Below are 14,581 nucleotides of genomic sequence, written 5' to 3' on the forward strand. Positions count from 1 at the left end.
GTTCCTCCTCCAGGCGTCTGGTGGTGAGGGAGCGGCGGTGAAGGAGGCCCAGGACCTCCATGTCCTCGGCAGAGTGGGAGGGGGAGTTGAAATGTTGGGCCACGGGGCGGTTTGATTGATTGGTGCGGGTGTCTCGGAGATGTTCCCTAAAGCGCTCTGCTAGGAGGCGCCCAGTCTCCCCAATGTAGAGGAGACCACATCGGGAGCAACGGATACAATAAATGATATTGGTGGATGTGCAGGTGAAACTTTGATGGATGTGGAAGGATCCTTTAGGGCCTTGGACAGAGGTGAGGGAGGAGGTGAGGGCACAGGTTTTACAGTTCCTGCGGTGGCAGGGGAAAGTGCCAGAATGGGAGGGTGGGTCGTAGGGGGGTGTGGACCTGACCGTGTAGTCACAGAGGGAACGGTCTTTGCGGAAGGTGGAAAGGGGTGGGGAGGAAAATATATCCCTGGTGGTGGGGTCTTTTTGGAGGTGGCGGAAATGTCGGTGGATGATTTGGTTGATGCGAAGGTTTGTAGGGTGGAAGGTGAGCACCAGGGGCGTTCTGTCTTTGTTACGGTTGGAGGGGTGGGGTCTGAGGGCGGAGGTGCGGGATGTGGACGAGATGCATTGGAGGGCATCTTTAACCACATGGGAAGGGAAATTGCGGTCTCCCACTCTGCCGAGGACATGGAGGTCCTGGGCCTCCTTCACCGCCGCTCCCTCACCACTAGACGCCTGGAGGAAGAACGCCTCATCTTCCGCCTCGGAACATTTCAACCCCAGGGCATCAATGTGGACTTCAACAGCTTCCTCATTTCCCCTTCCCCCACCTCATCCTAGTTTCAAACTTCCAGCTCAGTTACTGTCTCCTTGACTTGTCCGACCTGCCTATCTTCTTTTCCACCTATCCACTCCACCCTCTCCTCCTTGACCTATCACCTTCATCCCCTCCCCCACTCACCCATTGTACTCTATGCTACTCTCTCCCCACCCCCACCCTCCTCTAGCTTATCTCTCCATGCTTCAGGCTCACTGCCTTTATTCCTGATGAAGGGCTTTTGCCCGAAACGTTGATTTCGCTGCTCGTTGGATGCTGCCTGAACTGCTGTGCTCTTCCAGAACCACTAATCCAGTATTTGGTTTTCAGCATCTGCAGTCATTGTTTTTACCTTACTACATTTGGAAATCTAGTTTGTGCGCAATTTGGCACAACTCTGGGGACTGGTCAGTCTTTTTGCATTGCATTTGCCACACTATATGCAGTATTCAATTACAGCACTGCATGTCTTCAATAAGACTTGTGGGATGTAGATTCTGCACAAATACCCATGTAATTGAGTTTCTGTAACAAATCAACAACCACCTTCAGATTTCTTGCAGCTTCCTTCCTCAAAGTCCATCCCACAACATGAACGTCTGCGTTTTTGTATTAATTTCAAATTTATAGTGCTGGTCAAACTCTTGATAAAATCACTGAACCATCACAACCCAGAAAGTGGCAATTCAATCTATTTTTAAACATTTATTCATGAGATAAGGACGTCCCAGAGTCAGCCAGCTTTAATGCCCATTCCTAATTGCCCAGAAGGCTGTGGGTCTGGAGTACATGTAGGCCAGACCAGGTCAGGATGACAGTTTCCTTCCCTAAAGGACAATAGTGAACCAGATAAGTTTTTCCAACAATCGACAATGAATTCATGATCATCATTAGACTCTTAATTCCAAATTTTCTTTTTATTGAATTAAAATTCCACGTTCTCCCCGTGTCTGCGTGGGTTTCCTCCGGGTGCTCCGGTTTCCTCCCACACAGTCCAAAGATGTGCAGGTTGGGTGAATTGGCCATGCTAAATTGCCCATAGTGTTAGGTGTAGGGGAATGGGTCTGGGTGGGTTGCTCTTCGGAGGGTCGGTGTGGACTTGTTGGGCCGAAGAGCCTGTTTCCATACTGTAGGGAATCTAATCTAATCAAATCAAAAATCTGCTGTGGTGGAATTCAAGCCCAGGTCCTCAGAACATTACCTGGGTCTCAGGATTAACAGCCCAGCAATAATACCACTCGGTCATTGCTTCCCTAAACACATGTGTATGTATATTGTGGCTATGCTGGCTCTCTTTGAATAACAGTTTATTGAATGTCATTCTCCCACCTTCTCCTTGTAGCCCTGCACATTGTTTCTTTTCAGATAACAGTCTCATTCACTTCATACAAGCCAGTCTACTGCATTCGCTGCTCACAGTGTGTCTCCTGTACATTGGGGAACCGAAGCATAAACTGGGTCACTGCTTCACACAGCGACGTTCTGCCCACAAAAAAAAGATCCTGAGCTTCCAGTTGCCCGAAACTTTTAACACACCGCCCTCTTCCTTGGCCAACATCTCTACCTCAGGCTCGCTGCAGTGCTCCACTGAAGGTCAGTGCAAGCTGGAAGGACAGCACCCCATTTTCCGCTTGGGGACCCTGCAGCTCTCCGGACTCAATATTTTAGGGCCTGAACTCTCCCATGTCCTAGACCCCACACCCACACACCAGGCCATTCCACACTATCTACTGTTAGCCAATGACAGTCTCCATTAAAAGCCATTCACCCTCCACTTCATTGTCTGTCCAACTGTTCTTCTCTCTCTTTTGGGCTTTATCCCCACTCATTTACTCCTTGACCCCTCCCCCCCACCCTATCTTCTGCACCCATTTTCCTAGCCACTGTCAGTTCTGAGGTAGGGTCACCCGACTCAAAATGTTAACTCTCATTTCTCTTCACAGATGCTGCCAGATCTGCTGAGCTTTTCCAGCAGTCTCTACTTTTGAGTCTAATTGACTGCTTCCACATCTACAACCTCGAGCCCCTGGAAGGACAAGGGCAACAGATGCACACAAACATCGTCACCTACAAGTTCCTCTCCAAGCTACATACCATCCTGTCTTGATAGTGTCATCACCATTCCTTCACGGTTGCTGAGTCGAAATCCAGGAATTCTGTTTCAGTAGCATTTTGGATCTGCCTACACCACGTGATCTGGAGCAGTTCAAGGAGACAGTTCACCATCTCCTTCTCAAGAGAAATTAAGGATGGGCAAATATTCGCTAGCGCATTTGCGTGGGAGGCTCAAATCGAGTGACTGAACAAACAAAAGACTGAAATGTCAGAGAAAATGACTGCACATGCTGGAATCAGAACTGAAAACAAAAACATGCTGGAGATCACAGCAGGTTAGACAGCATCCATGGAGAGACAGCAAGCTAATATTTTGAATCTAGATGACTCTTCTTCAAAGCTGAGGTGAAGTGTGGAGGTTGCAGCATTAATGCGGTAGTGGGAGGGAGTGGGGGAGAAATGATGTCGATAATTTAGATGAAGTGATCGGAATGTGAAAATGGCAGAACAGTGGTGTGTCTAACTGCCAGAGTGGGAAGAACAGACAATCCCACTGGAGGGGGAGGGAGGGAGTGAGAAGATGGACATAGTGACAGAGTATGTAACACGTAAATCGTCATCATAGACTCTCCACAGTATGGAAGCAGGCCATTTGGCCCAAGAGGTCCACATTGACCCTCTGAAAAGTGACTCACCCAAACCCATTCCCCATTACGCGACATTTACCCCTGACTAATGCACCTAACCTACACATCCCTGCACACCATGGGCAATTTAGCATGGCCAAATTCACCTAACAATTCGCCTAAGTAAAGATGAAAGAAGAGAAAGGAATGAGAGCAGGTTCACAATTTGAAGGTGTAACTTGCCTAGTCCGAAGATGAGCTGTTGTTCCTCCAGTTTGAACTGGGATTCACTGGAACACTGCAGCATGCTGAGGACAGACACATGGACATTCAAGACTAAAATGCATCTGCCCCAGCTTCAGACCTTAACTACATGAAAATCTTTTGCTATTTCCTCTGAGCTTTTTGGAAGAAAATGCCAGCATACAGTCACACAATAAAGGCAATACATACCTACAGTAAACTTTGAGATATATCCGTCATCAAATGGATTACACTGATAAATACTGATGGGTAATCCAAGCCTTCCGAGGACTGTTGTTGGAAACCGACTCTTTATCAGTGGATGAGGAGACAATGGAGTGTTAATGTACCAGTCATCATTGACTGCACAGACCGGATTTCCATTCAGACCTTTAAAAAGAGAAGAGGTGGGAAGAGACCATTCTGAATTTTATTTTAGGGATTTTTAAATCAACCTGTTCAGGCATGTCTGGGACAGGTGGGACTTGATTCCTGGCCTAGAGATAACATTTAGACCATGTCCCTCTAAACCCTACCTATTCATATACCTGTCCAGATACCTTTTAAATATCGTAGTTGAACAGCAATACAACAGCCCTTGAATTTTATTATACATTGAGTGATCTAAAAGACATTCCTCAGACATTTTGTATCTGTAGGCTGGCATCAATATTTTCAACATGCATGATCTGGCTAGACAGATATCAGATCTGTCACTGATAAGGATCATATGCATGGAAAGTTTTACTACTGTAAATCCACTTACAGTCACAGAGATGTACAGCTCAGAAACAGACCCTTTGGTCCAACCAGTCCATGCCAAACATAATCTTTAATAAAACTAATCTCACCTGCCTGCTCCTGGTCCATATCCCTCCAAACCTTTCTTATTCATGTACTTATCCAAATGTCTTTTGAACATTGTAATTGTACTCACATCCACACATGAACCACCCTCTGTGTAAAATATTTGCCCCCATGTCTTTTTAAAATCTGAATCATAGACATTAGATTACTTACAGTGTGGAAACAGGCCCTTCGGCCCAACAAGTCCACACCAGCCCGCTGAAGCGTAACCCACCCCCCCTACATTTACCCCTTCATCTAACACTACAGGCAATTTAGCATGGCCTATTCACCTAACCTGCACACTTTTGGACTGTGGGAGGAAACCGGAGCACCCGGAGAAAACCCACGCAGACACGGGGAGAATGTGCAAACTCCACACAGAGAGTCACCTGAGGCGGGAATGGAACCCGGGACTCTGGCGCTGTGAGGCAGCAGTGCTAACCACTGTGCCACCGTGCCACCCACATGTATAACACAGAAACAGGCCCTTTGGTCTAACTCATCCATTCCAACCACATATCCTAAATTAATCTAGTCCCATTTGCCAGCATTTGGACCATATCCTTCTAAACCCTTCCTATTCATATACTTGTCCAGATGGCTTTTAAATGTCGTCATTGTACCAGCCTCCACCACTTCCTCTGGCAGCTCATTCCATACAGGTACCACCCTCTGCATGAAAAGGTTGCCCTTTAGGTCCCTTTTAAATCTTTCCCCTCGCACCCTAAACCTCTAGTTTTGAAGAAAACCTTAACTATCCATCCTATCATGATTTTATCCCCTCATGATTTTATAAACCTCTATGTGGTCACCTCTCAACCTCCGATGCTCCAGGGAAAACAGCCCCAGCCTATTCAGTCTCTCCCTATAGCCCAAACCCTCCATCCTGGCAACTTCCTTGTAAATCCTTTCTGAACCTTTTCAATTTCACAACATCTTTGCAACAGCAGGGAGACCAGAATTGAATGCAGTATTCCAAAATTGGCCTAACCATTGTCCTGTACAGCTGCAACATGACCTCCCAACTCCTATACTCAATGACCAATAAAGGCAAGCATACCAAATACCTTCTTCACTATCCTGCCTACCTGCAACTCCACTTTCAAGGGACGATGAACCTGCACTCCAAGATCTCCTTGTTCAGCAACAGGATCCTACCATTAGGTGTGTAGGATTCACCTGATTTAGATTACTTACAGTGTGGAAACAGGTCCTTCGGCCCAACAAGTCCACACCGACCCTCTGAAGAGCAACCCACCCAGACCCATTTCCCCCTAATATTACAGGCAATTTAGCATGGCCAACTCACCAAACCTGCACATTTTTGGAATGTGGGAGGAAACCGGAGCACCCGGAGGAAACCCATGCAGACACAGGGGGAATGTGAAAACTCCACGCAGACAGTTGTTTGAGGCGGGAATTGAACCTGGGTCTCTGGTGCTGTGAGGCAGCAGTGCTAACCACTGAGCCACCGTGCCGCCCATTTGCCTTTCCAAAACGCAGCACCTCACATTTATCTAAATTAAACTCAGAGAAACCTGAAATTCTACTATAGAATTGAACACAGAGTAATTAAGGGGTTATGGATATGCATTATAACGCAAATTCAGGATGACCAAATAGTTCATCCTCAAGCAAGCAGCAATCGATAACGAATGATGTAATATGTAGCGTGGAGAAATAAAGGTTCTGAAATAATTTATGGTGTGAATATCTTTTCTTTATGGATAGATACATTATGATAGGTGAAATGGCCTTCAATGTTACCAAATTGTATTGAGATGCAAATGAAACGCTTACAAATAGGTCTCACCATTGATGTGTCTTACTCGATGAGGATGAGGGTTGTGCCGTGAGAAAAAGGAATGGTAACTGAGCCTTCCAAAACGTGAACTGCTCTTCGGTTTAGACTGGGGCCTTTCAGCATCGACACTGAAGCGTAGGAGTGAATTAAGAGGCACAGTGCCCAGTTTGTCCATCACCTTCTGCTCTTCCTTGTTCATGAACGGGTCGATCACTGGTTGCCCTAATTTCTCCATTGTCTCCTTTATTGATGCCTTCTCGGTACTTTCAGAAAGAAACAGAGTCAATGACAAAATATTATCCAAGAAAGAAACTTAGAAGTTTCAAATTGTATCATAAAGAGGCAGAAATCAAAATGATCCCTGCTTCAATAAAAGCGTGTAATCTTTGAGTAACCTGCTCCTCATTTTTTAAATTCCTTCTAGAGATTCATCACTGCCCATCTCAACTTCTCCTTGCCCCATAACCCTCTGGGTTCTCTGTGATCATTCAATTCTGGCCTCTTGCACAAGTCTTATTTTAATTGCTCCACCATTGGTGGCTGTGTCTTCAGCTGCCAGGCCCCCTAGCTTTGGAACTTGCTCCTTCTCTCCCATTGAAATGCTCTTTAATATCTACTTCCTTGGCCAAGCTATTGGTGACCTGTTTTAATCTTGTCAATTTCTCTTTGACAGTGGCCCTGTGAAATGCTTTGGATAATGTATTCCATCAAAGTGCTGTGTAATGCAGAGTTTTGATCATGCACTTATGGTTACGATTCTGTAAGACTTAAATCATATCAATAATTCTTCTATAACAATAGAACAATAGAACAATACAGTGCAGAACATGCCCTTTGGCCCTCGATGTTGCGCCAACCTGTGAACTAATCTAAGCCCATCCCCCTACACTATCCCATCATCATCCATTTGCTTATCCAATGATTGTTTAAGTCCCACTAATGTGGCTGAGTTAACTACATTGGCAGGCAGAACATTCCATGCCCTTACCAGTCTCTGAGTAAAGAACCTGCCTCTGAAATCTGTCTTAAATCTATCACTAATCGGTCAATATTTTGTTAAGCTTTTATCCCGATAGCATTGTTTTATTTCTGAGGATGATCAATTAATACCTGACGGAAGAACTCATTAATGGCAGTTTAAGCACCTGGAAAAGATTCAGAAAAATACGAAGGAGAGTGGATGTGTGTTGTGGAAATCCATCAAAGCAGATTTCCCCATTTTGAAAGGCTTTCTGAAATGGGTAGGAACATACTGACATAAAGAGGAAGAGAGAAATAACATGGCCAGGTGCTCAAGATGCAGCAGGAACGGAAACGTAACAGTTCTCCAAAACACAATTTTACCCTGATTCCAATGCTGCTATTCATTCATTCTTGGCACATTTACTATGTTGAATCTGCTATGTAAATGCAAGTTGTTGCATCAGTAAGTAATGTTGGTGAAACATTTTAGTGTTGGGAAACCAAACATTGTGACTCATAAGACACAGGTAATAAGTAACAGCGGCTTCACTCCATTTGGTCTCCTTACTTGAGAAAGGATGTACGGCACTGGAGGAGGTGCAGATGAGGTTCACTGGATTGATTCCGGAATTGCGAGGGTTGGCTTATGAGAAGAGATTGTGTAGACTGGGACTAAAGTCATTGGAATTTAGCAGAATGAGGGAAGGGTGGCATCAGACAGAAACATACAAAAGTATGAAGGGAATAGATAAAGTAGAAGGTTGTTACCACTGGTGGTGAAACTACAACTAATAGGCATAGCCTCAAAATCAGAAGAGGTGAGAATCTGAGGACTCAGCCTTAGAATAAAGGGAAGGCCTTTTCGAATGGAGATAAGGACAGACTTCTTCAGCCAGAGAGTGGTGAATCTGTGGAATTCATTGCCACAGAAGGCTGTGGAGGCCAGGTCATTGAGTCTGTTTAAAACAGAGATATGTAAGTTCTTGATTGCCAAGAGGATCAAAGGTTAGCGAGAGAAAGTGAGAAAATGGGGTTGACAAACATGTCAGCCATGCCCAGAGGTCTCAACATTGAGTTCTCCAATTTCAAATAATCTCACTTCCCATCCCCTAACTCCCTTCCCAGCCTCCTCCCCTCCCCCTCCCCACTCTGCCCCCCCCACCCCAAATGGGCCAGATGGTCTAACTTCTGCTCCTGTGTCTTATGGTCTTATGGAGCAGACTTATGGCGCAGCTACAAGTTGATGAGGAACTTCTTCACCCAAAGGGGTGTTGAATCTGTGGAATTGCCTGCCCAGAGAAGCAGTAGAGGCTGCCTCATTGAATGTTTTGAAGGCAAAGATAGATAGAATTTTGAACTGTTAAGGAATTAAGGGATATTGTTAGCGGGTGGGTAAGTGGAGCTGAGTTCTTGAAAAGATCAGCCATGATCTTGTTGAATGTCAGAGCAGGCTCGATGGGCCAAATGGCCTATTCCTGTTCTTATTTCTTTTAGAATCGTAGAGTCATGGCGATGTACAGTGTGGAAACAGATCCTTCAGTCCAACCCGTCCATGCTGACCAGATATTCCAACCCTATCCAGCCCCACCTGCCAGCACCCGGCCCATATCCCTCCAAACCCTTCCTATTCATATACCCATCCAGATGCCTTTAAAAAATTGCAATTGTACCAGCCTCCACCACTTCCTCTGGCAACTCATTCCATACACGCACCACCCTATGCATGAAAAGGTTGCCTCTTAGGTTTCTTTTATAGCTTTCCCTTCTCACCGTAAACCTCGGCCTGTTCTTATACCCCGAATAAAAATGTCTGTTGTCACGTTTAAATGAACACTTCTACTTTTGATTAACTGTTAGGCAACATCGAATGAAAATCCAATTCCGCTTTGGAGAGGAGTTTCTGCTATCGACAATTTTAAATGGAGTGCATGAATACTAGAAGATATGTGGCATTAAATTGTGACTTTAACAAGTGATGACCTATCAAGTTTAGAGTAAAAACAAAAATGGACTGGTTTTCTCATATTGTGGCATACTTACTCCTGCTTGTAGTTGGATGCAACGACTTCATTTGTTGCTGTTGTCATTGTATTAATTCTGCGCACATGCTGATATACAAACGGAGAAAAGGACAAAGATACATCAGCAAGAACAGAAAACATTAATAGAACCAAACAGTACTCAATGTGAGCAATTGAGTTTAGAATTAAACATATAATCTCCCTGACCTTCAGTAATACCACATGTTCTCATCAACCAGAAAGCAAATGTATCTATTCAATTATTTATGATTAATAGCTCTCGTGTTTTATGCAGAAGTATTGTCCTTGTTGAAGAGAGAGAACTACGTTCTTGCATAATGTTACCTCAACCTTTCCTGATGTGACCCCAGTTTAATGCTCCAGTGTTCAAGGGATCACATTGTGAAAGTTTGAGGGTAACAGTGTTGTTGAGCAGTGTTACCAGGGCTTTCAAGGTGCAAATCAGTAATTAATTGTGGTAGGAAGGTGGGAGAGTCTGAAATGCAGTTCGATTCATCCTGGTTTGTTACTTCATGTATTCATTACATCATAATGCATCCTCCTGGCATTCAAATAGTTCTCTAACCAGTGTTCAAGAAGTCTGTTCAGTGACAGATTTAGAGATGGAGCCTTTTCAGAGGGTAGTCTCAATGTTACATTTTGGGAATCTGAAGATGAGTTCCTGTATTGCAGTCATGTTCAATGGATACATTTTAAATTGTTAAAGTATATGGCAAACCTGTTCAAGGAGGGAAAATGATATGAGCTGAAACCATTTAAACCATGAATGCATCAAATCAAATTGATGCATTGCTGACCTCCAGTGAAGCTGTTATCATGTCACAAATTGGTAACAAAAAGAAGCTTTTGTGGAGGTGAAAAGCAGACATCTTTTGCAAGGTCAGAATAATAGCTCATAGTATTCAGTGATTGAAAGGAATGAACAATGCCAGCATTAAACAAATGGGGAGCGGATTTTGAGCAGGAACTGTGTGTTCTTTGTGAAAACACAGAAGATACAACATTGGAAGATCAGACCAACTGATATATAAGGTGAGGGTTTAAGCAGACAAAATTCTGATCATAGAATCACTACAGTGTGGAAACAAGCCCTTCGGCCCAATAAGTCCACACCGATCTTCCAGGGATTATCCCACCCAAACCCATTCCCTTAACCTACACATCCCTGAACGCTATGGACAATTTAGCACAGCCAATTCACCCAACCTGCACATCTTTGGATTGTGGAAGGAAACCCACATAGACACAGGGAGAACATGCAAACTTCACACGGACAGTCGCACGAGGCCGGGATTGAGCTCATGTCCCTGGCACTGAGAGGCAGCAGTGCTAACCACTGAGCTACCATGATGGTCTTACCCACTGACACTTCACCCTCAATCTCCCCATTCCTTTTCAGGCATTTACACCTTTGCACATTAATTATCCATTGAAAACATTGTATTTTCTTGACTTTCTGCACGTCTTTCTCTTTCACTCTAAATAACATTTCCTTCCTTCTCTTCAGTTTGCTTTTTGTGTTTATTTGGGGTCTAATTCACCCTTCTGTTTGCCTCAATTCTTTTTTCAATGTTTAAGTATCATTGATTAATGGGTTACACCATCAGGCAGAAAGTGAGGACTGCAGATGCTGGAGAAGTCAGAGTCAAAAGGTGTGGTACTGGGAAAGCACAGCAGGTCTCAGGCAGCCTCCGAGGAGCAGGCGAGTCAATGTTTCAGGAATAAGCCCTTCATCAGGAATGTGGAGATGAGCAATAAATAGGGAGTTTGGGGATCGGCTAGGGGAAGGTAGGTGGGAAGGCAATGGGTGGATGCAGGTGGTGGGTAATGGTGATAGGTCCATGAAGAGAATGATACGGAAGGAAAATGGACAGGTTGGACAGGGAGGCGCCGAGTTGGAGGGTTGGATCTGGGATGGGATGGGGGAGGGGAGATGAGGAAACCGGTGAAATTGACATTGATGCGTGTGATTGGAGGGTCCGAAGGGGGAAGATGAGGTATTCTTCCTCCAGTTGGTGGGTGGCTTGGATTTGGCGGTGGAGGAGCTGCATTTCCTTGGCAGAGTGCGAGAGGAAGTTGAAGTGGTCGGCCACAGGGTGGTGGGAATATTTGGTGGGCGTGGCGCAGAGATGTTCCCTGAAATGCTCTGTGTGTTGGCGTCCTGTCTCCTCAATGTAGAGGAAACCACATCGGGAGAAATGGACACAGTAGATGAGGTGAGTGAGTGAGCAGGAAAATCTCTGCTGGATGTGAAAAAGATCCTTGGGTGGAGGTGAAGGGGGAGGTGTGGGTGCAGGTTTTATACCTTGTGCGGTGGCAAGGGGAAGGTGCTGCGTGTGGAATGTGGGTTGGTGAGAGACATGGACCTAACAAGGGGGTTATGGAAGGAATGATCTCTGCGGAAATACAGACAGCGGTGGGAAGGGAAGTATGTCTCTGTTGGTAGGATCTGTCTGTAGGTGGTGAAAATGGCAAAGGATAATGCATTGTATCTGGAGATTAGTGGGGTGGAAGGTGAGGATCAGGAGGGTTCTATCCTTGTTGCAGTTAGAGGGGATACAGCACCAGTCCTGCTATATATTAAGACACGAGATATCTCATTGTCTTTGCTGTTACATGATCATCCTGATGAAAGGCTTATGCCTGAAATATCAACTCTCCTGCTCCTCAGATGCTGCTTGACCTGCTGTGCTTTTCCAGTGCCACACTTTTCGACTCTTACTTCTATAAAGTTCCAGTTCAAATTATGTTCAAGCTGAGAGCTGGATGAGAAAGTCGAACAAACGGCACACCAATTACTGTACCATTTCTGCAAGGTTTGGCCCAGTAACAGGATTGCACAATAACAGGCAGGAATGTGTGAATTAAGACAGTAACGGGTTTGAGGCCATTGCCACTTCCTGCAGTCTTTGCAGTGGGCTCTTCAACACATACTCAATGCAGAATTGGAATCAGAAAAGGATTGAAAGATCACTATGTTGATTTAAGGAGACTGCCAGTATGCTATTAAAGCACCTGTTAACTCTGCAAGTTCCCCCTTATTAGCATTTAGGAGCTTATGCCAAAACTGTGAGAGCTGTCCCACAGACAGGTCAAGCAACAGCTGGCACTCATTGAATCATAGCTTACACGCAACAATCCAGACGCGAGCATCACCATCCCTGAAAATGTCCTGCCTCAACTGCAGGACAGACCCAGCAAAAGTGGTTGGGAGAGAGTTTTGTTTTCAATCCTTCACAGGACGAAGGCATTGCTGGCTAGGCCAGCATTTATTGTCCATCCCTACCTGGGCATCCACGAAGTGCTGTGGGCCAACAGCAGCAGCAGAATCATATTCCTACACAATCTGCCACCTCATGGCCTGGCATATTCCCCACTCAACCTTTACCATCACGCCAGGGACTCGACCCTGGTTCAATGGAGAGTGCAGGAGGATGTGCCAGGAGAAACACCAGGCCTGCTTGTATATTAAACAGCATTGGCAGCTTGTGACAGACAGAGCTAGGTGATCCCACACCCAACAGCTCGGATCTAAAGTCTGCAATCCTGCCATATCCAGTCATGAATTGTGATGGATAATTAAACAACTCACTGGGGGAAGAGGCTCCACAAATATCCCCAACCTCAATGATGGAACATTTCAGCTCATCAGTACAAAAGGCAAGGCTAAAGTGTTCGCAGCAATCTTTAGAGATTCCCTATGGTGTGGAAGCAGCCCATTGAGTCCACAAAACATTCCACCCAAACCCAACCCCTGCATTTTCCATGGCTAAACCACCTAACCTTCACATCTTTGGACTGTGGGAGGAAACCAGAGCACACAGACACAGGGTGAATGTGCAAACTCCACACAGCTAGTTGCCCAAGACAGAAATCAAACCCAGGTTCCAATCGCTATGAAGCAGCAGTGCTGAACCACGGAGCCACCATGCCACTCCCTATTACTGAGTGAGCGATCCATCTTAGCCTCCTCCAGTGGACCCCAGCATCACAGATGCCAGTCTTCAGTTAATTCGATTCACACCATATGATATCAAGAAATATAAAGAGATATAACTGGGGGAAAGGCAGTTATGATGCGATTAGGCAAGATTTAGGATGCTTATGATGGGGAAGGAAACTGCAGGGGATGGACACTGTTGAAATGTGGAGCTTATTCAAGGAACAGCTACTGCAGATCCATGATAAGTATATATCTATCAGGCAGGGAGGTGGTTGTCGCGAGAGGGAGCCATGGTTTACTAAGGAAGTTGAATCTCTTGTCAAGAGAAAGAAGAAGGCTTGTGTGAGGATGAGGCATGAAGGCACAGTTAGGGGGCTTGAGAATTATAAGTTAGTCAGAAAAGATCTAAATAGAGGGCTAAGAAGAGTGAGAAGGGGATATGTGAAGTTGTTGGCAGATAGGATCAAGGAAAACCCTAAGACCTTTCATAGGTATATCAGGAATAAAAGAGTTACATAGTAAAATTAGGACCAAAGATAGCAGTGGAAAGTTGTGTGTGGAATCTGAGGACATAGGGAAAGCACGTAATAAATACATTTCATCAGTATTCACTTTGGAAAAGGTAATGCTAGTGATGGTAGGGAGATACGGGCTATTAAAATAGATGGGATTGAGGTTGACAAAGAGGAGATTTTAGCAATTTTAGAAGATCTGAAAACAGATAAGACCCCTGGGTTGGATTGAATTTATCCTCGGATTCTCTGGGAAGCCAGGAAGGAGATTGTAGAACCTTTTGCTTCGAACTTTATGTCATCATTGTTGACAGGAGTAGTGCCAGAAAACTGGAGGATAGCACATGTTGTTCTCTTGTTTAAGAGGGGGAGTAGAGACAACCCTGGTAATTATATGCCAGTGAGCCTTAGTTTGGTTTGGGGAAGGTGTTGGGAAAGGTCATAAGAGACAGGATTTATAATCATCTGGAAAGAATAGTTTGATTAGGGATAGTCAACACGTTTTTGGAAGAGTAGCTCATGCCTCATTAATCTTACTGAGTTCTTCGAGAAGGTGACAAAACAGGTGCGATGAAGGCCAGGAGGTTGATGTGGTGTATGTGGCGTAAAGTCATTGATATGGTTCCACATGATAGACTATTGCACAAAATAAGGAGTTTTGGGATTAAAGGCGATTTAGTGGTTTGGATCAGAAATTGGCTAGCTGAAAGAAGACAGAGGGTGATGGTTGATGGGAAATGT

At 44.9% G+C, this 14,581-nt stretch overlaps 1 protein-coding gene across 2 annotated transcripts in view; it reads right to left on the minus strand.

Moving 5' to 3' along the window:
* Nucleotides 1-14,581, minus strand: part of LOC140484616 (protein TBATA-like) — a 51,359-nt gene that overhangs the window by 26,510 nt on the left and 10,268 nt on the right. The window contains exons 2-4 of one of the 2 annotated variants that reach the window (XM_072583132.1): nt 9,384-9,451; nt 6,390-6,643; nt 3,938-4,117 (exon numbers count right to left, since the gene is read on the minus strand). In XM_072583132.1, the coding sequence (XP_072439233.1) occupies nt 3,938-4,117; nt 6,390-6,643; nt 9,384-9,430 (481 nt within the window). In that variant the 5' untranslated portion in view covers nt 9,431-9,451. The remainder of the gene's footprint in view (nt 1-3,937; nt 4,118-6,389; nt 6,644-9,383; nt 9,452-14,581) is intronic. The other variant, XM_072583133.1, reaches the window with a different exon arrangement.

The sequence above is a fragment of the Chiloscyllium punctatum genome, chromosome 13, assembly GCF_047496795.1.
Source record: "Chiloscyllium punctatum isolate Juve2018m chromosome 13, sChiPun1.3, whole genome shotgun sequence".
Classification (NCBI taxonomy): domain Eukaryota; kingdom Metazoa; phylum Chordata; class Chondrichthyes; order Orectolobiformes; family Hemiscylliidae; genus Chiloscyllium; species Chiloscyllium punctatum.